This window comes from Canis lupus, chromosome 4 (genome assembly GCF_048164855.1).
Source record: "Canis lupus baileyi chromosome 4, mCanLup2.hap1, whole genome shotgun sequence".
NCBI classification, from domain to species: domain Eukaryota; kingdom Metazoa; phylum Chordata; class Mammalia; order Carnivora; family Canidae; genus Canis; species Canis lupus.
In genome coordinates, this window is record NC_132841.1 from 20469084 (window position 1) to 20495550 (window position 26467).

The 26467-nt window shown below is 42.3% G+C and overlaps 1 protein-coding gene and 1 long non-coding RNA gene across 4 annotated transcripts in view; one reads left to right on the plus strand and one right to left on the minus strand.

Moving 5' to 3' along the window:
* Window positions 1-473: 473 nt before the first annotated feature.
* Window positions 474-3214, minus strand: LOC140631934 (uncharacterized). Its single transcript, XR_012029469.1, has 3 exons — window positions 3036-3214; window positions 1257-1291; window positions 474-527 (listed from the first exon to the last, which is right to left on the minus strand). It is a non-coding gene; the product is annotated as an uncharacterized lncRNA (long non-coding RNA).
* The window catches only part of TET1 (tet methylcytosine dioxygenase 1), a 130065-nt gene continuing 105060 nt past the window's right edge, over window positions 1463-26467 (plus strand). For 2 of the 3 annotated variants that reach the window (XM_072823357.1, XM_072823359.1), the window contains exons 1-2: window positions 1530-1701; window positions 10064-12090. In XM_072823357.1, coding sequence (XP_072679458.1) covers window positions 10186-12090 — 1905 coding nt within the window. In that variant the 5' untranslated portion in view covers window positions 1530-1701; window positions 10064-10185. Of the gene's footprint in view, window positions 1702-9105; window positions 9248-10063; window positions 12091-26467 lie in introns of all 3 variants that reach the window. The other variant, XM_072823358.1, reaches the window with a different exon arrangement.

A 26467-nucleotide genomic window follows, 5' to 3' on the forward strand; every position in this document is an offset into this window, starting at 1 on the left:
CATTTTTTTACTTTCTCCAACTAAGGTATTTATATGACTGTAGCACTGAAAACACTGTAGTGCAGTCATTAGTTTATTCTGTTTGCCAAACCAGGATTTGTGTTTCTGCTATTTAAGAGGCGAATTTTATTCATCTCTGTGTATCTATCTATACCCTAGCTCAGGAATAAATTTGAATGAATCAATCAGTGAGAAAGGTTGAAAATTTAGGAATCTGTCTCAAAAACAATCTGGTGGGGCATATGGGTGGTTCAGTGGTTAAGCATCTATCTGCTTTTGGCTCAGGTCATGATCCAGAGGTCCTAGGATGGAGTCCCGCATCAGTCTCCCCACAGGGAGCCTGCTTCTCCCTCTGCTTCTCTCTGTCTTCATGAATACACAAATAAAATATTTAAAAAAACACAACAATCTGGTCATGCTTATTAAACAAGTACACAAAACAATAAAAATTATGTGCAAAACAATAAAAATTACCGTGTTCAAGGTAATGATGGGAATGAGTCTTTCTCTCCAGCCGAAGTTTTGACCTGGGTGGAATGATAGTTTCATGAACACCATTTTCCTTACAACTGTGAGCCCATGAAAGATCTGATTTCCCTCATCTGTGTAATGACTAACTGCTAGAAGAAGCAATAGCCATCAAACATTTAGGGAGAAATTCCAATGCCCCACTCAGTCTTAATTTGGCATAAAGCCACTGATTATTCCTTCTCATGTTAAAAACTTACTTCTTCTGGTGCCTTCATTGCTTCAACCGTAAAGTGAATATGACCACCCTCAACATACAGGGTCAAATAGCTCAGAAAAATGTTCGGACCACCTTTTCCGACATCAAGTGTAGAGTCAAGGGAACACAACCCTCCTCCCGTTGCTCTTTGGTGTTAAGGGCAGTTTACCATCATCTGCAACCCAGACATTGCTCAATTGTGTCATCTCTGATCTGGCATTCCCTTGATCTATCTATAATATATATTTTTAAATTTTTATTTATTTATGATAGTCACACAGAGAGAGAGAGAGGCAGAGACACAGGCAGAGGGAGAAGCAGGCTCCATGCACCGGGAGCCCGACGTGGGATTCGATCCCGGGTCTCCAGGATCGCGCCCTGGGCCAAAGGCAGGCGCCAAACCGCTGCGCCACCCAGGGATCCCCCTTGATCTATCTATAAACAAACATTGAATTTAGAAATCCTAAAATCTGCCTCGCAGCCCAAAAACCCTTCAGAAAAAAAAAAAAAAAGACAATGACAAGAAAACCTTGACACTTCTTTTCCTGTCCGATATTCTTTGACCTTAAAAAAAAAAAAAAAAAAAAGTGTTATGAGACAGGAGGGTGAACGGGAGGGGTAAGGGTCGAGAGGGGAGTCCAGCTCCAGTTTGGGTAAATCCAGCGCGCGTTTTGACTCTAGCTCAGTGGTGCAGGGTCCAGCAAAGGCAGAGAGAGCCCCTGCTTCACTCCCTGAGGTCTGTCCTGGGGAGACACTACTGCTCCGGGGGGCTGACCTGGCGGGGAGTGGCAGCGCGATCCGCGCCCGCACCGCTTTGTGCGCGCAGCCGCCGGGCCCTCCGCTCCCGGGTCTGCCCCCTGGGACAACCCCCTGCCCCGCCCCAGTCATGCAACTCTACCTGCCTCTCCTCTGCGGACCTTTGGGAAGCTGCCGCCCACCCCGGGGGCTCGGGCCCTGACCCTGCCAGGCCGCGGGTAGGTGTCCGCCCGGGGCCCACTCACGCTCCTCGCGCCCGCCGGGGCCCTGGGCTCCCGAGTTGTGGGGTCCCGCGCGAGGTGGAAAGTTTGCTCGAGGGCCGGTGCGGGCTTGGACCCGGGGCGCGCGCGCTGCCCTCCGCGCCGGAGCGGGCCAGCGGTGAGTTGGGGCCGGGGCAGAGGGCAGGGGTGCGGGGACCCTCACGCCGAGGCCGGAAGGGGGTGCGAGGGGCGGGCCTCGGCCGGGGCCGGGGTGAGGGCCGGAGCTGGGCGTCCGCGGGCCCTCGGGGGGCGCAGGGGTGGGCCCACTCCCCGCGGCGACCCCCTGCCCCTAGCCGCTCGGGGAGCTTTTGTTGCGGGTGGTAAACAATGCCCCCGGCGGGAGGACGCGGCCGCCTGCCCGGGAGGCCCAGTTCCAGCGCGGGATGGGGGGGCGGGGGCGGGGGCGGGGGTGCCGCGGGCTCGGACCCTGAGCGCCGCGGCAGCCCGGGCGGGGGGAGGGCGAGCGCGCCTTCGGGGTCCCTGGAGGTGCCGGCCGCCCGTGCGCCGCCCGGGAGAGTTGGAGGTCCGCTGCCTCAAGATGAGAAGCAGGGGTGAGGGCTGCGGGTGGGGAGCCCGTCCTGCCGCGGGAGCCAGCGCACCCCAAGGCGGGTTTTCTCCCTCCCCCGTGCTCGTGTAGGGGACGGATTCGTTGGGAAACGTTTGGCACTTCCCTCCCTGAGCACTTCGGGGAGGGGACTCCAAGGATGAAACTTTAGAATGGAGGTAGCGGGAGGGTCTGACCCGAGGTGACCTGGAGTTACACCGACCGGGGACGAAGGGAACAGGGAGTGGAACTCGTGTTCTGTCAAAATGGCTTTTTAAAACCTCTCGTGGGCGCCAGCAAGGTCGCCGAGAGCGCTGGCGTTGCGGTCGCGTCGGCTCGGCCCTACCCGCGGGCTCCAGGAGCCGGCCCGGGGCTGGGAGGTGCGCGCGCCGGGGGCTGCGGACCGCGCGGGGGCGGGAGTCCGGCCGGAGCCCGGGGCCGGGGCCGGGGCCGGGGCCGGGGCCGCAGGCGCTTCCCGCGCGGGGGGGTGGGGGGCAGGGGCCAGATCTCGGCCCCTCTCCTCGCCTCTCTCCTCCTTCCTCCCTCCCTCTCACCCGCACCCCCAACTGACCGAGCTTCTGGAAGGGCTCGTATACAGTCCATACAGTTGCACAAAGTGGTCGGGAAGTTGCCGGCCGGCCCCAGGAGTCTTTCCACTTCAACGGGGAACCCAAATGGCGCATTTCTGACCCGGTAAAAATGAATGCATTGCCAAGAGAACAAACTTTGCAGGAACTAGGAGACTTACCCCCGCCTCCAACTCGTCCTCTTCCCCAATTCACTGTTTTGCCCTGGTCACTCCTGTGCCACACTTCTCCTCCCCGGTTCCACTCTCCGGCACCAAATGGGCTGCACAACGCATGGTGATGGGCAGCTTATGAAGAAATAAAGTTTAAGCGCTTCGACACTCGAAGCGAGTTAAAGATAAGGTGCACAGTCCAGTGTCGGCGGGGTGCGCTGCGCGCCGCACCGGGCGGGTTGCAGGGCGGCGCTGTGGGGCAGCAGCCTCGGGTCGGCCCTGAACCGAAATGTGCTCACTTGCCCTTCTCCACCTCTGAACAGTATTTAGTAAAGTGGATTTAGTGAAATATAGACGACGGCTTCTTTAGGCCTCGGGATGCCAAACACCACACTCGTATGTATGTATGTATGTGTGTATGTACGTATTTGCTTGTTAACCAGTTAGGGCAAGAGTAATTTACTGCGTATCAGGAATCTATGACTACGGTTAAACTACAGTTACCGTAAACACAGGTAGGTACATAGATAAGGAGACATTTGGAGGTTAGTCCGCATAGTTTACAAGAACTAAAAGATTTCAGTACTGTGGCTTTGGGTGTGTTTCCTGATTTTCATAAGTTTTAGGTTACACTAGTTAAAACCTTCCCCCCCCCCCCCCCAATTAAGGGAACTTAAATAGAGGTTGCTGGTAAGCCTCAGCTAAACTTCAGAATCAAGATCTAGAGGAGTTATTAGCACATATTCTCCCTTTTTCTTTGCAAAGACTCCTAGCCCAGATTTACAACTCTTCAACCACCATTTACCATTTTAATGAGAGTTAACTATCACACTCAGCTCTGGTTTTCCAGAACTGATGGGTTGGAGGTTTGGATCACCACTGTTCCTGCTCTTTGTTTCTCTTGCCCCCTCCAATCTTCTTTATCTGGTTTGTTCATCCCCTCCCCCACTCTCTCTGCATCTATCTGTCCCTGCACACTTAACCCCTCCCTTTCTACCTTTAGTCTTAAGCATTTTGATCCCAGTTATCTTTCTTATATGCTACCTTTATTACTATAAATTTCTTCCCCTTACTCTGTCTTTTGCTCCCTTTCTCCCCTTTAGACATTTTCTTCCTTAGGCTTTTTATTATTCTCAACATATTTTATGTTTTTCTTGTTTTTGGAAGAGTCATTCTAGCTCCATTTTAACTTCTCCCTTCCTTTTTCTGTGGCCCTCTTAGGTCTTTTTTTTCCTTGCTCTCTGCAGGGCAGCAGGGGTGTTTTACATATGGAAGGAGCCTTTGACTAAATCTGCTGGCATTCTAGTGAGTTTCCCTGAACAGCCTTTCCTTGTGCAGAGGGCTCTCTCTCACACTTCCTGTGGTAGAAGACTATCTAGGAACTGCAAGCAGCCCACCCACCTCCTCTTCCTTTAGATGTAGAACTTACTAGTGGCTGGAGGAAACCAAGTCAGGTGGTGCCTTTTAAAAGAAAGGTTTTAAGTCTTGTATTTCTCAGCCAAGTGCAGTAGCCTTTAAATTCTAAAGAGCTGAATGGAGTGACCATGAAATCAGAGCTTCTTTTTCCTCTAGCCCTATGGATGAGAATATTCCCCACTTTTTTGGCCACTGCTTGTGGTGGGAAGGGTTGCAATATAATTTTATTTTATTTTTTTAAATTTTTATTTTTTTTTAATTTTTATTTATTTATGATAGTCACAGAGAGAGAGAGAGAGGCAGAGACACAGGCAGAGGGAGAAGCAGGCTCCATGCACCGGGAGCCCGACGTGGGACTCGATCCCGGGTCTCCAGGATCGCGCCCTGGGCCAAAGGCAGGCGCCAAACCGCTGCGCCACCCAGGGATCCCGCAATATAATTTTAAATTGACATGCGGGCTGTATGGTTACATCAGTTCATCCACTTCCTGCCCAGGGGACTTTGGGAGATCCAGAAGGAGGAGGGATGTAGGTGGGAGAGGATTTTCTGACGTGGTGCTGTCAACATTGTCCTTTACAGACAACTGATACAGTTTAGGAAGTCAGTTTTTATTTTCTAGGCAAGGGGGTGACTTCAATAATTATTTAAAAAGCCCGCTGGGAAAGATTGACTACCTAGTAGGCTTAAATAGTATTGACAAAGATACCGATCCTCTTTTGTTGACCAATTTGGTTAGGCAAGTTTAAATAACTTGTGAATAATTAGCAGATCCTTACAGAGGCAGTGCTTATCATATTCACCCTGGGGCCTGCTCCTCTGGGGTGGCCTGCTCCTGCCACTTCTGCCCTCCGTCTTTAGCTTTATATTCTTTACTTTAAGCTGGCATCATGTCTTTTTGTGTTTTGAATTATATGTTGGCCTCTTATCTCCTGGCCTATAATGTTTGGATCTCATGCTCTGTGTCGCAAGGACACTTTAGGACACATAATTTTATTTTCGATGTCCTCTGGTGAAAAGACTTGTTGACTAATGATTTTGCATCCCACAATGGTTGGGTTTTTGTTTGCTTGTTTCATTTTGTTTTTTCTTCCAGGAAAGTAACCCACAAAATAGTATCAATTAATTGCAGATAATTAGAGCCTGTGATATATGTGTAATAACAGGAACACTATTCTCTTATTTTCTGCTCTGAGCATGTTGTCCTATAGCTATCTCTATAGCACTCAGACTCTTGGATATATTCTAGGGTAGAATAAAACTGATTTTGAAAAACATTGAAATGGCAATATTCATCAGAAATGAAAATGGAAGTGGAATTAATTTTCAATTGTAAATATATCTTTTTGTATGACTTAAGTACTCTATAATAAATAACAGTAATAAAAAAAGAGGGAAATGGAGCATTTTATAATGTTTACAGATTAATGAGGAAAATAAATACCAGGAGATCTGTGAGGATAATTCCATATTTAAATATGGGCCTATTTAATAGAATGAACTACATTGTTTTTTTTTCCCACAAATTTCAAAAAAAGCTTGCTGCCTCTCTTCCCAGAGTTCAGCCCTGGGGATAACTTAGTTTATCACAAAAGAAGGTCACATTTCATCAGTGGAGCCAAGGGTGATAAAATTAGGATCTTGTGGGAGCCCTTATTTTGTTTCTGATTGTCTGTTTCTTTGGCTGGGTGGTACCCAGTGGTTTCTCCCCTGCAGTTGGGTTTTTCAGGGGTCATTGGCCTCTTTCACGATCTCATAAAAAGGCTGTTACCATTTAAAGAGGCCACATCTTCCCAATCCATGTTGCTCATACCTTTTCTATTTCCTTGGCAGGCTCTTTTTCAGGAGATAAGGTTTGAATGGTAAACATTATCTTAATTACAAGTCTGAATTTCTGAAGCACTTTAATTTAAAAATATAAAAGAATATATGAGACAGAGATCAACTTATAAACTACTTTCAAAGGCAGATCCCATGACACCTTCTGGCATATCCAGATTACTTGCCTACATATGTGAATTTTAATTTTCGTGGCTGATTGCAATACCTAGATTATATATGCTCCTAATAATTTTTTAGCAATGTAATCTTGATACAAGAGATAAAGCAAGCTTATACTGATATTGTTGAATTTCTAAACAATGGAAAGGATTGCTTTTTGCTATCTGAAAAAAAGAAACATCCTTATAAAGACTTTCTGGAGATTAGAATTGGAATGTCTTTTGTTTTCTAAAAATACTGGTACAAAGAGCAGTGGTCTTGGGAGAAAATATCCTAGAGTTTTTCACAGCCAAAAAGTTAGTGCAAGCCAGAAACTTTTTTTTTCTTTTTTTAAGAAAAGAGGGAAAGCAGTAAGCTTAGATGCCAAGAACTCAAATGATGTATTCTCTGGTCTAGTGTTTGTATTTAGCACAGATTTAGCAAACTTATTTTTCTTGCGGTTAATGTTATCACTAATGTCTGTTTAAAAAGTCTGTCTTAAAGGCACAATGCTTTGACTAAATGTTGTGTTCTGGGATTGTTTCTTATAGTGTGTGGCTTACAATGTGTTAGGTGATAACAGAAACAAAAGAACTAGATCTTATTTTGGAGGATATGGCAGACTGTGGGTTAAACTGGTTCTATAATAATGATACCCACCAACTAGCTTATTTTCTCTTATTATTCTTTGTATTTTGGAAGTATAAGTGGCCTTTATTTATTTATTTATTTAGGTTCCCATTTATTATTAAAAACCTATTCTATGCCAGCCCTCTGCTAAGTGTTTACACATGTCATTTCATTTTATTCTCATGGTAACCCAATGAGGTCAGTACTATTATGCTTCCTATTCTATTACACATAAGGAGACTGAAGTATAGAGAGACTGAGGAATTTATCAGAATCACATGGCTAGTAATGTTTCTGAGCTGGAAACTGAACCCGAGTCTGCCTACTTCCAAAGTCCTTCTTAATTTACCTTCCCCCACTCCCCCTCAACCTCAGATATCACTGGGAAGCCATTAGGCTTTCCCTGTAGGAGCTCAATGAAAGCTCAAAACAACCTCATTTCAGATGCAGAAACTTTGACTAGGTGAAATAGATTGTGGAAGGACATAGCTGGCGATCACAGATTCAAACTCCTAGCTTTCTGATGGGCACATCTCTAGCTACTAAACCAACCAGTATGTCCCAGGATTGCTTGGATCAGATCAGTACAACAAAAACAAATGCACAATTTGAGAATGATCAAGATCTGTCAAGTTTTTACTTTGCCAGGTAATAACATTATAAAATAAACCTATCCCTACCTTTTTACAAAAGAAAGGACTTTTACTACCTTTTTTTTAAGAAATGACATCTTTGGGCAGCCCTGGTGGCTCAGTGGTTTAGTGCCGCCTTCAGCCCAGGGTATGATCCTGGAGACCGGGGATCGAGTCCCACATCGGGCTTCCTTCATGGAGCCTGCTTCTCCCTCTGTCTGTGTCTCTGCCTCTCTCTCTCTCTCTGTGTCTCTCATGAATAAATAAATAAAATCTTTAAAAACAGAAATGACATCTTTTTAAAAAGGTTTTATTTATTATTTTTAAGATTTGTATTTATTTATTTGATAGAGAAAGCAAGAGAGCACAAGCAGGGGAAGAGGGAGAAGCAGGCTCCCCATTGAGCAGGGAGCTTGATGTGGGGCTCATCCCAGGGCCTCCCAGGGCTCTGGGATCATGACCCAAGCTGAAGGTAGATGCTTAACCGACTGAGCCACCCAGGCACCCCTATTTAATTATTACTTTAAAAAGATTTTATTTATTTGAGAGAGAGAGAGCATGAGTGGGGAATAGAGGGAGGGCTGAGGGAAAGGAAGAAGCAGACTCCCCGCTGACTATGGAGTCTGGATTTGGGGGAAGGGGAGCTTGATTCCAGGACCCTAGGACCCTGGAACCATGACCTGAACTGAGTTAACCAACTCAGCCTCCCAGGCACTCCTATTTATTTACTTAAGAGAGAAAGAGAGTGAGTGAGTGTAAGGAGGGGGGCAAGGGGGCAGAGGGAGAAGAGAGAGAATCCCAAGAAGATTCCCCCTGAACTCTGAGCCGGAAGTGGGGCCCTATCCCCTGAACTTGAGATCATGACTTAGCTGACTGGAGCGGAAATCAAGAGCTGGTTGTTCAACCTACTAAGCCACCCAGGCACCCCAAGGAAGGACATTTTAACGAGACAAAACTGGAAGGCATAATTTCAGAGTAATGAAGAGTTGTTTACATGAATAAATTCAACTTTATGAAAAACTTTTGATATGCTTATTTTTTCTGATTTTGCCACAGAATGCTGATCACTTGGTTGCGGATCAGTTTTCGGTAACTATTATACTACACCATGCTTTCTTACAAATCCAACAACCCGTCCACTGGTAAAGAATACTCACCCACTCAGTTGTACCGCTCTTGATTCCGTAATCTTTAGAGAATATATCGATATGTTGTGTATGGTGAGCTTTATTCTTGTTCATAGTTTGGTCTTATTCTGAGTTAGAGTAAGCAATCTGAGGAGACCAAAAGACCATTAATTATGGCTCTTCGTTCCCTTTCATTTTCTTTTTTCTTGCTTACTTTTCAAATAATAGTTGCTTGCCTAGTATGCTTTACTGTTCTAATTATCTCATTTTCTCTTTATTTCCAATTTCCTTGCCTAGGCATTCATCATGAGACTTTTGGGACCCTTGGTAGAAGGGATTTTAGAACCAGCAGTCTTTGGATTAAGTCGGGTGAAAGAGAAAAGAGGGACATCATTTCTGGGTGTGGGCAGTGCCCACCACAATGTCTTCCTTATACATAGTAGGTACTCAACAGATATTTGTTGGACCTGTGAGTCTTACTTGTAACCTAATCTATCAATACTAACTCCTCAGATTTATTGCTATTTTTGTGTGCGTGTGTAAAGCTCAGAATTTGTAGATTGTTAATTGAAATGTGGTATTAATATTATTGGATCTCCAAGTAGAGGTTCTTTTCTTATTTTTAAAGATTTAAAAAATTTATTTATTCACGAGAGACACAGAGAGAGAATCAGAGACCTAGGAGGAGAAAGGAAGGAGTCTCCTCACAGGGAGCCCAATGCGGGACTCAATCCCTGGACCTAGGATCATGCCCCTGAGCCAAAGATAGATGCTCAACCACTGAGCCACCCAGACATCCCCAAGTAGAGTTTCTTGAATTATATAAGCCTCCTCTTCCTCCAGTTTTACTAGCTTTACTGTCCAACACATGACCCCTCTATCTCTGTGGTGATGTGCTGAGGAAAGAGATTAGGAGATAATTTTTTAAGTATTCAAATTTGCAAAGATTGGGATTTGATCTTTAAACTACATGTTAACTACAACAGTTGTGGTTTCTAATATAGAATAACCCCCATGCTTATGCCATGAATAGAACTTCATCAACTAAATCCGTTGTCACAATAATTACAGCAGCTTAATTTGTGAATCCAGGGTTTAAAGGATACTTTATTATCTTTGTTTATCATATTTTTCTTTTGCAGTAAACATTCTCAGTGCTCTAATTGTGATTAATAATTGTTAGTAGATATTTCATTTCAAATGGGAGAATACACAGGAAAAAGACTCATTTTCCGATATTTTTTTGTTATTTCAGACCAGAATCCTGTGCCACTGAGTTCAACCATGGTGCATCCAGATTCTCCTCAGAATTGAGACTTTCCAAAGGCCCAATGACTCTGTTCCTTGTGCCCTTTCATTTTATCCTACTCCGTAGCTATGTCTCGATCCCGCCATGCAAGACCTTCCAGATTAGTCAGGAGGGAAGATCTAAACAGAAAGAAAAGCACCCAACTGAAGAAGACATGTAAGGCGGCCAACAAAAACGTGGCATCAGTCAAGACTGTGAGCCCTGGAAAATTAAAGCAATTAATTCATGAAAGAGATGTTAAGAAAAAAATTGAACCCAAACCACCTATGCCAGTCAGAAGCCTTCTAACAAGAGCTGGAGCAGCACGAATGAATTTGGATAGGACTGAGGTTCTTTTTCAGAACCCAGAATCCTTAACTTGCAATGGGTTTACAATGGCTCTCCGAAGCACCTCTCTTAGCAGGCGACTTTCCCAACCTCCAGTGATCATAGCCAAACCCAAGAAAGTTTCACCTCCTAAGAATTTAGAAAAGCAACATGAATGTGATTATAATGTGGTTACTGACATGGGAGTAAAACACGCAGAAAATGATTCAGTTCCAACGCAAGTTCCCCTAATCACTCCTGAAATAGAGAATCTAATTGGTGTACAAAATGCATCTTTAATTAAAGATGAGAGCCAAGAAATAGCCCAGTCTTGGTCCCAAAGGGTCGACGATTCCAAAATAAATATCTCCACTCACAGTGGTCCTGCAGGAGAGAGCCTTTCTGGGTCATCGGAAGGGACACGTGGTGGTGAAGGATTATTCTCTAAAGAGACATTGAATGATATCAGTGATTCCCCCAGAATGTTTGCTCAGGACACTCTGTGTGCTCCTTTGCTCCAAAGAGCAGCTCTCAAGGTTACTTATGAAGGAAATTCTAGCATTCAGTTAGAAGATTTGGGTTCACGAGTGGAATCTCTTAAGCTATCTGATTCTTACCCGGATCCTATCAAAAGTGAACGTGACTGCTACCCCACCTCCAGCTTTAATAAGATTATACCTGAATTGGACCTTAGAAACTGTTTGTCCATTGATGGGTCAATATATCCTACCTCATTAATAAAACTCCTCTTGGCAAGCTCAGAACAAGAAACCCTTGGTGCTAAACCAGATCATCGAGAGATACTCAAAGCTACTGCAGATCAGCAGGAAATTCCTGATACTACCCCTGTCATAGGACAGGCTTTTAGTGCTGTCCCACATCGATGGGAAATTCCTGGTGCTAACATAATTCATGGAGAGGCTCTGGATGAGACCCTAGACCCACCAGAGATGCCTGGTGCTGTTTCAGTCCAAGGAGAGGTCTTTGGTGCTATCCTAAATCAACAAATCCTTGGAATGGGTGGTGGTACTGCCTCAGACCCACCTATGTTTCTTCCTCCTCTAAACCCAATTGCTACCTATAATGTTCCCCCAGAATGGCCTGAGCCCCAGAGCACTGTTTCATATGGACTTGAGGTCCAGGGTGCTGTGCAGATTCTGCCTTTGGGCTCAGGTCACACACCTCAGCCACCATCAAACTCAGAGATAAGTTCGGTACCTCCAATAATGACTATTAGCAATATAGAAAATGAGAAGCAGGTTCATATAAGCTTTCTGCCAGCTAACATTCAGGGGATCACATTAGCCCCTGAGCGAGGACTCCTTCTCCATGCTTCACAGGGCATTACCCAACTCTCCCAGGCTGGTCCCAGCACACTGGAAGGAGAGAGCTCCCAGGTCAGCATGACCAGTGTGGTTGACATTAACACTAAAGTGGTGTCTAGGCCAGTGTCACTTGCCAGTACCCCCTCTTCTTCCTTTACAACTTTGCTACCTACTTTGGAAAAGAAGAAACGAAAGCGATGTGGGGTCTGTGAGCCCTGCCAGCAGAAGACCAATTGTGGTGAATGTACTTACTGCAAGAACAGAAAGAACAGCCATCAGATCTGTAAGAAGAGAAAATGTGAGGAGCTGAAAAAGAAACCATCAGTCATTGTGCCTTTGGAGGTGAGTAAACCCTCAAGGGTTTGGAGATGCCTGTGAAGCTCCATTGAGTGATCTGTGCGGAGACAAGTTGATTCAGAATTACATCCTTTTACTTTGGTAAAATTTTATATTATCTATAACAATTTGTGGATCTACCTGAAGCGTGTTGTGCAGTGATACATTAGCTTATTTTTAGAATTTGTCTCAGAAAACTAGAACATAAAGTTTTTCCATTATGGGATTTGATGGAGACAGGGAAATGGCATGAAATGTGGTTTTGCAAAGATTTCCACTCTGCCTTCTTTTGGCTAGTTGTGTGTCTTTTTTGAAAGTTACAGATTTAACTAAAATTTAAATTAAGAGGAACAAATTCATGAACTCCCTTGTAGCTTGAAGAACCAGTGAAATTAAACTTCTGTTCTTTTGAAAGGATAAAACTGGGACACCTGGGTGGCTCAGTGGTTGAGAGTCTGCCTTTGGCCCAGGGCATGATCTTGGGGTCCTGGGATCAAGTCCCACATCGGGCTTCCTGCATGAAGCCTGCTTCTCCCTCTGCCTGTATCTCTGCCTCTCTCTCTCTCTGTCTCTCATGAATAAATAAGTAAAATCTTTACAAAAAAAAAAGGATAAAACGATATCCTTAATTTTGAAACTTTGCCTTGAAGCGATAAAGCTTTCTTCTCAACTTTTGGCAGGTGATTTTCACCTGCTCTACATATCTCATGTGGTTGTTAGGATCATCAGAAGTTCACAATCATTTGTAAACTCCAAAGTGATACATACATTAATTCTCATTATTACAGTTCTTTTTTTTTTTTTAAAGATTTTATTTATTTATTCATGAGAAACAGAGGGAAAGAGAGAGAGAGAGAGGCAGAGACATAAGCAGGCTCTATGCAGGGAGCCCGACGTGGGACTCGATCCTGGGACTCCAGGATCACGCCCCGGGCTGAAGGCAGGCGTTAAACCGCTGAGCCACCTGGGCTGCCCTCATTATTACAGTTCTTGAGCCTAGGTACTAGAAATATTAGTTGGCTTAGACTTTATTTAAAGGATTTTATGGAACTCGGTTAATACTTAAACTTATGTTTCAGACCTTTGAAACACATGCCAACTATGGTGTTCAGATTTTTAGGTCACTCATGCGAAGTTATGCTTATTTTGTGTCTGCTCTGAATACAGGTATAGTAGAATAGATTAATCTAAAAGTCTTGTGAACTTAAACTTAGTCATTCTTTTCTATTTCACTCTTAAATTATCTGTCCAAAAATGCTGATTTTCTATTTGACTGCCCCATTGCCAACGAGATCGAACCTTTGATCACCTTAATATTAATGGGCATTTGGGGTGTTTCTAAAATATTGTTATTACAAACCTTACTGCAATAAAAAATTTTTACTCCTCACTTCACACAAAGTGGCCACCAACTTAATGGTTTACAAACATACATCTAAAACACTAGCAGCAATATCTTGTAGCAGAGAGACCTCCCTTGTAAGTTCCTATTTGTAATATTGCCAAGCGGCATCATTGCTGAAAAGTACTCATGTTATCTAATAGGTAGAAACAAATTTGTTTTCTTTTTTCCTAAACCTGGTCCTTTTTTTGCATTACATATTTGGTTTAATTTACATCTACATGGTCACCCAAAATGGAAAATTCAGCCATCTTTCATGCCTTCCTCTCACTCTTCTTGATTTCTTATTCTGAAATCTGAGCACTCCTACCTCTCCATTTTCTTGGCCACTTCTATAGTTGAGGCCTTTATTCCTTATTGGGACACTTTCAGTGTTCTCTGTATTATCGGTAAGTATTTACTGTACTTCTATTCGGGGTTGTGCACTGGGGATGTAGTTGTAAGTATACCAGCTAGAAGAGAAGTCAGGATATTGAACAACCTCTTAAGCGCAGTTCAAGTTTTCTTTCTAAAGCCCTGATGATTCTCCTACTTAAATACATTTAGTGGGATCCCTGGGTGGCGCAGCGGTTTGGCGCCTGCCTTTGGCCCAGGGCGCGATCCTGGAGACCCGGGATCGAATCCCACGTCGGGCTCCCGGTGCATGGAGCCTGCTTCTCCCTCTGCCTATGTCTCCGCCTCTCTTTCTCTCTCTGTGACTATCATAAATAAATAAAAACTTAAAAAAAAAATACATTTAGTGCTCTTGTCTATGTGTGATATATCTCATTCAAAACAAAACAAAAATAGAGAAGAGGAGCACCTGGGTGGCTCAAGTGATTGAGCCTCTGCCTTTGGCTCAGGTCATGATCCCTGGATCCCAGAAGGAGTCCCGTATCAGGCTCCCTGCAGGGAGCCTGCTTCTCCCTCTGCCTATGTCTCTTCCTCTCTGTGTGTCTTTCATGAATAAATAAATAAAATTTTTAAAAAAATAGAGAAGAGCTTTTTGTGCCTTCCAAGTATATATAAAGCCTAGATTCTTTTTTTTTTTTTTTTTTTTTGAGAGAGAGAGAGAGAGACCTAGAGAAAGGTGAGGGTAGTGGAGGAAGGGCAGAGAGAGAGAGAGAATCTCAAGCAAACCCCCTACTGAGCATGGAGCCTGACTTGGGGCTTGATCCCATGACTCTGAGATCATGATTGGAACCAAAATCAAGAGTCAGATGCTCAATAATCCACTGAGCCACCCAGGTGTCCCCCAAAAGATCACTTTTATCATTTACAAGGCTGATTCTGCAGAATATATTAGGTTGTCCTTATACTGAACTCTGGCATCAGATAGACCTACCCGTCCAAAAGTTCATGGAGAGGCAGAGGAGAACACAGGGAACACTACTCTGAAGGAAATTCATTCCAAGAGAGCAAAGAACAGTTTTATATTCTTGTTTCTGGTTTCTTTGCTTAATATTCATCAAAAATGTTGTTTATATAATCATTGTTAATACGTATATTGTTCCATTGTATGTTTATAACACAATACATTAGTCCATTCTACTGTTAATGTGCACATTATCATAAATGTCTTTTGGTGAATATATGTGTGCATTCTAGTGAGTAGATGCCTAGGAGTGGAATTGCTGGGTCATAGAATACGTATGTTTAGCTTTCAAGGGTATTACTCAGCAGCTGTGGTTGTTCCAATTAAGACTCTTCATCATTAGTATATGAGAGTTCTACCAGCCCCACGTCCTTCTGAAGTTATTTTCTGTTTTTTTTTTTTTTTTTTACTTGAATTGTTTTGTTGGATGTGTAGCAGCATGACTAGACTGGATTTTCTCAATGACTAATGGAATTGAGCTGCTTCTTATTTGCTTCTTAGTCATTTAGATATTATCTTTGTCTATTTTTAAATGGTTTTTACTGCCTTTTCATAGTTGGTTTATAAGAGTTCATAACATTTTATTGATTTTAATTCTTTGTTGAGGGCAGCCCCAGTGGCTCAGCGGTTTAGTGCCGCCTTCAGCCTGGGGTGTGATCCTGGAGACCTGGGGTCGAGTCCCGCCTCGGGCTCCCTGCATGGAGCCTGCTTCTCTCTCTGCCTCTCTTTCTCTCTCTCTCTCTCATTAATAAATAAATAAAATCTTTTTAAAAAAAGTTAATATATTTTTTCAATATTTTATTTATTTATTTGAGACACAGAAAGAGAGAGGGCACAAGCAGAGAGGAGGAGGGTCAGAAAGAGAAAAGGAGAAGCAGAGTTTCCACTGAGCAGGGAGTCAAATGAGGGACTCAATCCTAGGACCCCAAGGTCATGACCTGAGTCAAAGGCAGATGCTTAACCTACTGAGCCATCCAAGAGCCCCTAGAACATTGATATTTTCATTAATGTTTATGCTAAACAAATGTACATTTTCAAACAGAACTGTTAAAGTTTTTTTTTTCTAAAATATACTTAGCATATGCCATCTCTCAAGTTAACTACTGATGTCTGAGAGAAGTAAAAACAATTTTTTACTTGCCTTTTTAATCACAGATTACATTTTTGTCTCCCACAAAAACAGAATTTTAAAATTTGTTTGCCTAGGTGGTTAGATAGTCTTCCCAGAGAGATCTTTTGGCCAAGAGATAAAATGGTATTTTTCTGCCAAGTTTAGTTCAGCTTACTTTCTCTGTATTCAAAAATACAGATAATTAAAGCCACTAACTTTATGACTCATAGGCATCTAGGAATTTGCTCTTGGCTAGACATACCTCAAATATATTTGTAATTAAGCATTTTAAGATATATTTTATTTATTTTTTTTTAATTTTTATTTATTTTATGATAGTCACAGAGAGAGAGAGAGAGAGGCAGAGACACAGGCAGAGGGAGAAGCAGGCTCCATGCACCAGGAGCCCGGTGTGGGATTCGATCCCGGGTCTCCAGGATCGTGCCCTGGGCCAAAGGCAGGCGCCAAACCGCTGCGCCACCCAGGGATCCCTTAAGATATATTTTAAGTCATATAATATTATTTTCCTATTTATTGAGTAAGGTTAGAAGTGAAAATAAAGGAAGGGGTGCTTTTTAGAGATATATAGAGTAAGTTTAAAATCAGGCTACGCTTTTGCAAATAATTTGTAGTGTGTATAAAAAAAAAAACAAAACTGGGCAGCCCAGGTGGCTCAGCGGTTTAGCGCCACCCTCAGCCCAGGGCCTGATCCTGGAGACCTGGGATTGAGTCCCACGTCGGGCTCCCTGCATGGAGCCTGCTTTTCCCTCTGCCTGTGTTTCTGCCTCTCTCTCTCTCTCTCTGTGTGTCTCATGAATAAAATCTTAAAAAAAAAAGTAAACAAAATGCAGTTGTTTGTAGATATGTTTCTGAGGGCAACGTATTAAATTATATATCTGGAGATGCCTGGGTGGCTGCCCAGTGGTTGGGCAACTGCCTTGGGCTCAGGGTGTGATCCTGGAGTGCGGGATCGAGTCTTACATCGGGCTTGCTACATGAAATCTGCTTCTCCCTCTGCTTATGTCTCTGACTCTTTCTCTGTGTTTCTCATGAATAATTAAATAAAATCTTTTTTTTTTTTTAAAGAATTATGTATCTGTAGCTTAATGATTTGGGTATACTACATCACACATTTAATTAATCAAATGAGGACGGCCTGGGTGGCTCAGCGGTTTAGCACCGCCTTCAGCCCAGGGCATGATCCTGGAGACCTGGGATCGAGTCTCATGTCAGGCTCCCTGCATGGAGCCTGCTTCTCCCTCTGCCTGTGTCTCTGCCTCTCTCTCTTTTTCTGTGTCTCTTATTAATAAATAAATAAATAAATAAAATCTTTAAAAAAATTAATCAAATGGCTAAATGAGCAGTTGCTGAGTTGGTTGCCAAAGTGAAAACATCTATATTTACTCTAGTTAATGATTTTTTCCCAACATATTGAAGGTTATTTTTTATTATTATCACTATTAATTAATTAAAGATTTTATTTATTTGAGAAAGAGAGCACTAGCAGAGGAGAGAGGGAGAAGCAGGCTCCCTGCTGAGGAGGAAGCCCAACTTGGGGCTCTTTCCCAGGACCCCGGGATCATGACCCAAGCCAAAGGCACATGCTTAACTGACTGAGCCACCCAGGCACCCCTATTTTGTCTTTTTAAAAATTATTTATTTATTTTTGAGAGAGAGAGAGAGAACTCTCAAATGTGAGTGACAGAGGGGCTAAGGGAGCCAGGGAAAGAGTGAATCCCAGGCAGGCACCATGCCCATGCCCATGCCTATGCCCAGTGTGTGAGCCCAACATGGGGCTTTATCTCGTAACCCTGAGATCATGACCTGAGTTGAAACCAAGAGTCATATGCTTAATCGACTGAGCCACTCAGGCACCCCTCTTTTTTTTCAAGATTTTATTTTTTTGAATTTTAATTTTTTAATGATTTTATTTATTTATTCATGAGAGACACAGAGAGAGACAGGCAGAGACACAGGCAGAGGGAGAAGCAGGCTCCATGCAGGGAGCCTGATATGGGACTCGATTCCGTGTCTCCAGGATCATGCCCTGGACTGAAGGCAGCACTGAACTGCTCACCACCCGGGCTGCCCACAAGACTTTATTCTTAAGTAACTTCTATACCCAATGTGGGCTCAGGCTTACAACTCTGAGATCAAGAGTCACATACTCAAGGACGCCTGGGTGGCTCACCAGTTAAGTGTCTGCCTTGGGCTCAGCACGCCCTGGGGTCACAGGATCCAGTCCCATTTTGGGTCCCCTGCATGGAGCCTGCTTCTCCCTCTGCCTATGTCTCTGCCTCTCTCTGTGTGTCTCTCATGAAAATAAATAAAATCATTAAAAAAAAAAAATCACATGCTCTACTGACTGAGTCAGCCAGGCTCACCTGTTTGGTGAGATTAAATAACAGTGCACTAGAAAACACTGTTAAGTGTGCTATTGTTACCATGGTATCTTCTGAGCTATGCAAATTCTACCTGGAAAATAACAATATCTCCAAAGTCTGTGCTTGAAAAACTAAAAGTTCAGTAGTAGTGTACGATACTAATAGAACCACTGACTGTTCACTATTTTATGGATAGTGTGATAACAGTCTAGTTCCAGAGATATCATTTCAGAATTGGTTGACATACTTGTTTTTATTTTATTTTATCCATTTTAGTGGGAGTGGGGCAAGATAAGCCTCTCCTGGCCACTGCTTTATTTTAATTTTAATTTTAAAATTTATTTTAAAAGTATTATTTAGAGAAAGTGCATGTTCATGCACTTGCGTGTGCATAGATAGTGACAGAGAGAAAGGGATAGGGACAAGCAGATTCCACATTAAGCACGGAGCCAACTCGGTGCTCAATCCCATGACCCTGAAAGCATCACCTGAACAGAAATCAAGAATCAGACATTAACCAACTGAGCCACTCAGGCGCCCCTGGACACAGCTTTTTTAGTGTTTTTAAACAGTCAGATCTCATTTTGGTTTAGGTTGTGTATGTCATATGGAAGAAATTTTTGCTACCAACTCCTTCAATTGAGGGCAGATGTTATATGTCCTTAAATATGCCTTTAAGGAATCTCTTTGGATCACTACTGAGACTTCAGTAGCATGCCTCACCGCAGAGCTGACCATAGGGGGAAAAAGCCCTTTGGTGTCTAGGATCCTTGCATGTGTAAACTGCAAATATGTCAACAAAACCATGCTGACCTTGATTGATTCTGACCTATGATTGTTAATTTCTGGAATCTTGTCAATATGGTTCAGATCTTCCCTTGCCATTTTCTGTATATCATCTTATCCAAGAAGGAAAATGTGTGAAACTGGCTAACGCCTTTATCTAGTGTTAGCATGATCCAAATTATACTATTATATAATAATGAGAGCCACAGTATGATACATGTTTACATTGCCATAGAACTTAACTCCAGGGCAGCCCGGGGGCTCAGTGGTTTAGCGCCGCCTTCAACCCAGGGTGTGGTCTTGGAGACCCTGGATCAAGTCCCACGTCAGGCTCCCTGCATGGAGCCTGCTTCTCCCTCTGCCTATTTCTCTCAATGTCTCTAAATAAATAAATAATATCTAAACAACAACAACAAAAAGAACTCCATATCTCTTTTTGTTGGTCAACCTCTTGTTTGTTTTTGTTTGTTTTTAATTAGAGTAGTATTCAAGAGTTGATGGTTTCAAAGCTGCAACAGTCATTCTCCTTATAGTCAGTCATTGTTGCACTATGATGGATGTGGCACAGGTGTTACCAGGAAGGAAAGAAGACGAAATCTTATCTTTTTGCATTATTTTCATATTAAAATAAGATACAACTAGCAAATGAATCAAACTAATCAAAGCAATTCAGGTCATTACCTTGATTATGAGACTCAGTGCTTGAGTCATGAGTATCCAGAAAGTCTTGGCTAATTATCTTCATGTCTGCTATGAAAGAAACAAAAGAAAAGGGACGCCTAGGTGGCTCAGCGGTTGAGCGTCTGCCTTTGGCTCAGGGTGTGATCCTGGAGTCCTGGGATGGAGTCCCAGGTGAGGCTCCCTGCATGGAGCCTGCTTCTCCCTCTGCCTCTCTCTGTCTGTGTCTTGTGAATAAATAAATAAAATCTTAAAAAAAAAAAAAAAAGACAACAACAAGGAAATTTACCCTTTTCTGATTTAATTATTTCCTTTTTTTTTTTTTTAAAGATTATTTATTTATTTATTCATGAGAGAGAGGCAGAGGGAGGAGAAGCAGGCTCCATGCAGGGAGCCTGATGTGGGACTCGATTCCACGACTCCAGGATCACACCCTGAGCCAAAAGCAGACGCTCAACCGCTGAGCCAACTATGCATCCCCAGAGAGGGAATCTTATGCAGGCTGCATGCCCAGCATAGATCCTAACATAAAGTCCAATGTGGGGCTGGATCTCATGACCCTACCTAAAATCAAGTCAGACTTTTTTTTTTTTTTTAAGATTTTATTTATTTATTCATGAGAGACACAGAGAGAGGCAGAGGGAGGAGAAGCAAGCTCCATCCAGGGAGCCCCACCCCGGACTCCCAGGTCTCCAGGATCACGCCCTGGGCCTAAGGCGGCGCTAAACCGCTGAGCCACCCGGGCTGCCCTCAAGTCAGACTCTTAACGAGTTGAACTACCCAGGTGCCCCAGAGTCACAGTTTTTAAAAGAAAGTCACAGTGTTCTTCTACAGAAAGAAAAGTGATTAAAAGTGAGATTTGTTTATTTATTGTTATTTTTTAGAAGTGAGATGTTTAAATTACGTTAAAGCTCAAGCCTAGGATTTAGGCCGTACTAGCACATAATTAGTGCTCAATAAGTGTTTGGTGAATAAATGATTCAATGAATGAATGAAAAAATAAGAAATGTAAGGTTTCAGCATATTTCTCACATAGCAATGTATCTTTATTTTTTAAAGATTTTTTCTTTTTTTTTAAGATTTTATTTATTTATTCATGAGAGAGAGGGGGGCAGAGACACAGGCAGAGGGAGAAGCAGGCTCCATGCACCGGGAGCCCGACATGGGATTCGATCCCGGGTCTCCAGGATCGCGCCCTGGGCCAAAGGCAGGCGCCAAACCGCTGCACCACCCAGGGATCCCCCTTTTCCTTGTTTTTACATTTTCCCTTGTAATTAACATTTTGTAAAGATTTAAAAAGTATGCAAAAATACTTCTTTAGGGAAGCCTGGGTAGCTCAGTGGTTGAGCATCTGCCTTCCGCCCAGGGCGTGATCCTGGATTCCCCGGATGAGTCCCACATCAGGCTCTTGGCATGGAGCCTGCTTCTCCCTCTGCCTATGTCTCTGCCTCTCTCTCTGTGTGTCTCTCTCATGAATAAATAAATAAATTTTTTTTAAAAAATACTTTTTTAGGTAAATGAACATAACCTTACTAAATTATCTTTCAATTGTGGATGCTTCAGTTTCTTAATTTTTTGTATGGCAGTGAATGATTTTCAGGATAAATCTTGGTTTCCATTTCAGATTCTTTTCTTAAGATTTTATTTATTTATTCAGGAGAGACAGAGACAGAGAGAGAGAGAGGCAGAGACACAGGAAGAGGGAGAAGCAGGCTCCATGCAGGGAGCCTGATGTGGGACTCGATCCCAGTTCTCCAGGATCATGCCCTGGACTGAAGGCCACGCTAAACCGCTGAGCCACCCAGGGATCCCCAGATTACTTTCTTGACACAGAATCATTAGTCCTTTATTTCAAGCTAAAAGTTTTAGCATAACCAAAATATTTAGTATTTTTCTAATGAGTATGGCTTCTAAATCTTTTCCATTTTTAGAAACTTGAGGTCTGTATTTATAGTAAAGGTATTTTTTTTGGAAAATCATGTTTCTTTCCTTCTCTGAAAATTAGAAACTGAAGTTGGTGTTTTTGTAAAAAAAAAAAAAAAAAAAAATTATCTGACAGAGAGAGAGAGAGAGAATGACCGACACCACAAGTAAGTAAAGTGGCAGGCAGAGGGAGAGGGAGATGCAGGCTCCCTGCTCAGCAGGGAGCCCAATGCAGGGCTCAATCCCAGGGCCTTGAGATTATGACCTCAGCCAAAGGCAGTTGCTTAACTGACTGAACCACCCAAGGCACCCTGAGAAACTGAAGTTTCTGTTACATTCTTTTTAGTTAACACATCTTAGTAGTCTTCTCAAAGATGGTGATTGAAGTAGCATTTCAGCATATCTCCTAACTAATGACTGACCAGATCAAATTAGGTAGTTGCTGAATCTTTTTTTAAAGATTTTATTTATTTATTCATGAGAGACACACAGAGATAGGCAGAGATAGGGGCAGAAGGAGAAGCAGGCTCCCTGTAGGGAGTCCAATGCTGGACTCAATCCCAGGACCCCAGGATCATGCCCTGAGCCAAAGGCAGGCACTCAACTGCTGAGCCACTTAGGAGTCCCTAAATAAATAAAATCTTAAAAAAAAAAAAAAAAAAAAAAGATTCCAACACTCATACAATATTTCAATGACCATAAAAATAGAACTTATATATTAGAGGGTTTTTTAAGATTTATTTATTTTAGAAAGGGTTCGAGGAAATGGAAAGAAACTGAAGTAGACTCCCTTCTCAGCGGATATCCCCATGGAGGGGGTTCTATCTCACAACCCTGAGATCTTGACTTGAGCTGAAATCAAGAGCCAGCCACTCAACTGAGTCACCCAGGCGCCCCTACATTAGAGATTTTTTTTTTCATTAGAGGTTTTTTTAATGTGGATGGTTTTTTTAATTTAATGTGGTTTTTTTTAATGTGGATGGATTCTGTGATCCCATTACCTCAAAATTTTATGTAACATGTATATATTTTTTATTCCAGTATAGTTAACATACTATAAGTGTTAACCTAAGTTTGCAACATACTGTTTTTATATGCATTTTTCTGGAGAGATGGTCTGTAGTTTTTATTAGATTTATTTATTTTTAAGATTTTATTTATTCATGAGAGAGACACACAGAGAGAGAAGCAGAGACACAGGCAGAGGGAGAAGCAGGCTCCATGTAGGGAGCCTGATGTGGGACTTGATCCTAGGTCTCCAGGATCACACCCTGGGCTGAAGGTGGCGCTAAACCGCTGAGTCACCTGGGCTGCCGTTTATTAGATTTAATAGAAATATAAGTCATGTCTCCAATTCCCCAAAAGAAAACCAAGTAAGAGAATCACACAACCCCCTTAAGATTTTGGAGGAATGAAACTGACAACTATTCCTATGGTTAAGGAAAAACCAGTTATACCGAGTTTTGATATTCCTTGATGTGGCCATCAGTGTGAGAATGGATCTATTTGTAACGTTGTGACAGACTTGGGGAATAGGGATGCCATGAGGAGCAGAAGTGATGTTGTTTATTATGGCCTGGCAGTGTGCCTGCTACATCCTAGATGCCTGCATGTGATGCTTGTTATACCTTTAAAGAGATTTGTTCATTCATTTCATTACTTCAGCCATTTCCCTCCTTCTACTTGATTCATGTTATTTAGAGAAATGTTATTGAAGTCCTCAGAAGTAGCAAGTACATACCATTTTGCAACATCTGCAAAAGCATTTTTCCTGCTGGAGGGTTAAGATGCCTTATGAATGAATTGGTTTCACTGTTCCCATGTGATAGAGAATTATAGTTGTGGTTTCCAGTGAGACGACAATTGTACAGTTATTTTCTTGCCTTTGTATAATGAGAGGGTTTTGGTGTTTCTGCTGTATTCTAGACATTTACACTGCACTGCTTGTTTTCATATCAGATTTCATATGCAACATCATTTTGTGGTGAGTTTTCTGTTAAAGAGCAAAACTAGGATCAAGGCAAGAGGAAATGGGAAGACAAGACAATGGAAGTCCACAGTTTATGCAAGGCATGAAATTTTGGAGAAGTCTATATAGTTTAGATTTAAAAGAAAATGTGTGTGTGTGTGTGTGTGTGTGTGTGTTCTATACTTGCAGTAGTAAATAACCTGTTTAGGAGTTAATACAAAATTGTAGAGAGATTGGTCTACTAGGCATCATAGAAATGAAAATATCTTCTTCATTCACCCACTTCCATTTTCTTTTTTTTTTTTAATTTATTTATTTATGATAGTCACAGAGCGAGAGAGAGGCAGAGACACAGGCAGAGGGAGAAGCAGGCTCCATGCACTGGGAGCCCGACGTGGGATTCGATCCCGGGTCTCCAGGATCGCACCCTGGGCCAAAGGCAGGCACCAAACTGCTGCGCCACCCAGGGATCCCACCCACTTCCATTTTCTAGTGTATTATGAGATGTTAAAACAAAAATCAATGAAACAAGGAAAATGAAATAATAGCGTTTCTTTATATCTTTTTTTTTTTTTAAGATTTTATTTATTTAGTCACAAGAGACACACACAGAGAGGCAGAGACACAGGCAGAGGGAGAAGCAGGCCTCCTGCAGGGAGCCCGATGTGGAACTCCACCCTGGGTCTCCAGGATCACGCCCTGGGCCGAAGGCAGGCTCTAAACCACGGAGCCACTCAGGGATCCCCAATTTTTATCTTTTTTTTGAAGAATTAATAGCTTAGGGAACTCTGTCTTCATTGCTCATTATTAGGTACATAAGATTTTGACAAAACTTAAACTTCTTTGATTTGAAACAGGAACTGGCAGAGGAAAGATATTAACATTTATTGAGGGTATACTATAGGCCAGACACTGTGCTAAAAAGCTTACTGTTACGGTATTCGATCCTGACAGTGATTGATGAAGTATAAGTGTTAGGTCACTAATTATGCAGATGGGGAAATAGAAACCCACTTTAAAAATTGTGTTTTAAAAATAAATAAATAAATAAATAAATAAATAAATAAATAAATAAAAATAAAAATAAAAAATAAAAATTGTGTTTAATTTCCCGTGGCTAGCAAGTAGTAGAGGCACTTTTTTTTTCACTGTATTAAAGGAGAATTAAATAATTCATTTTTTAAAACTGAGATAGACTTCACATAATAAAATTCACTCTTTTAAAAGTGCACAAGTTAGTAGTCTTTAATATGTTTACAAAGTTGTGCAACCATCACCACAGTCTAATTCTGGAACATTTTCATTATTCCAAAAGAAATCCTATGCCACTCAGCAGTCACTCCATTCTCCCCTCCCCCAGCTCCTGGCAACCACTAATCTGCTTTTTGTCTCTGGATTTGCCTATTCTGGACATTTCGTGTAAATGGAATGATACAGTATTTGGTCTTTTGTGTCTGGCTTCTGTCACTTAGCGTAATGCTTTCAAGGTTCACCCATGTTGTACCATATATCAGTACTTTGTTCTCTTTTATGGCTGAATAATATTTCACTGTAGGAATAAACCACATTTTGTATAAACATCCATCATTTGATGGACTTTTAGGTTGTTTCCAGTTTTTGCCTATTACTGGTAATGGCATTACGAACTTTGTGTACAGGTTTTTGTGTAGACATGTGTTTTCAGTTACTTTGTATATATTCCTAGATGCGGAATTGCTGGGTCAAATGGTAACTGTCTAAATTTAAGGAACTATCAAACGGGTTTCCAAAGTAGCCATACCATTTTGGACTCCAACCAATGATGCATGAGGGTTCTAATTTTTCCATATCCTCACCTCAACACTTGTTATTGTCTGACTTGTTGATTATTGCCATCCTTATGAGTGTAAAGTGGTATCTCATGATGATTTTCATTTGCCCTTTCTCTAGTGATTAAGGATGTCAAGCATCTTTTCATGTGCTTATTGACTATTTGTATATCTCCTATGAATACTTTGCAATTCTGTTTTAGTCCTTCTGGGCTGCTATACCAAAATACTACAGACTGGTTACTTATGAGTAACAGAAACCTATAGCTCAAAATTCTGGGGGCTGGGAAGTCCAAGGTCAAGGTACCAGCATGGTCAAATTCTGGTGAAGGGCCCTCTTCATGGTTCATAGTTGGTGCCTCCTCACGGTGTCCTCACATTGTGGAAGAGGCTAGGGATCTCTATGGAGCTTCTTTTATAAGGCACAGATCCTAGTTCATGACGGGTCCATTCTTATGATTTAAGCACTTCCCAAAGGTCCCATCTTCTATTACATTGGGCATTGGGATATCAACATAGATTTTGGGGGGACAGAAACCTTCAAACCATAGCAAAGTCCTTTGTCTATCTTTAAACTGGCTTATTTGTCTTCTGTCGAGTTGCAAGTGTTCTTTATCTGTTCTGCATGTTAGACCCCAATCAGATAGATGATTTACACATGTTTCAGAGAGTTGTCTTTTCACTCTTGTGATAGGTCCTTTGAAACATAGAAATTTTTAATTTATTTTTTTTCTTTGCTGTGCTTAATCTCTTTATTTTGTCATTCACTTCTAAGTGAACTTTATTTTTTAAGATTTAAAAAAAGATTTTATAAAAAAAAAAAGATTTTATTTATTTATTCACGAGAGACACAGAAAGAGAGAGACAGAGAGAGACATAGGCAGAGGGAGACTCCATGCAGGGAGCCCTATGTGGGACTCAATCCTGGTACTCCAGGATCACGCCCTGAGCTGAAGACAAATGCGCTT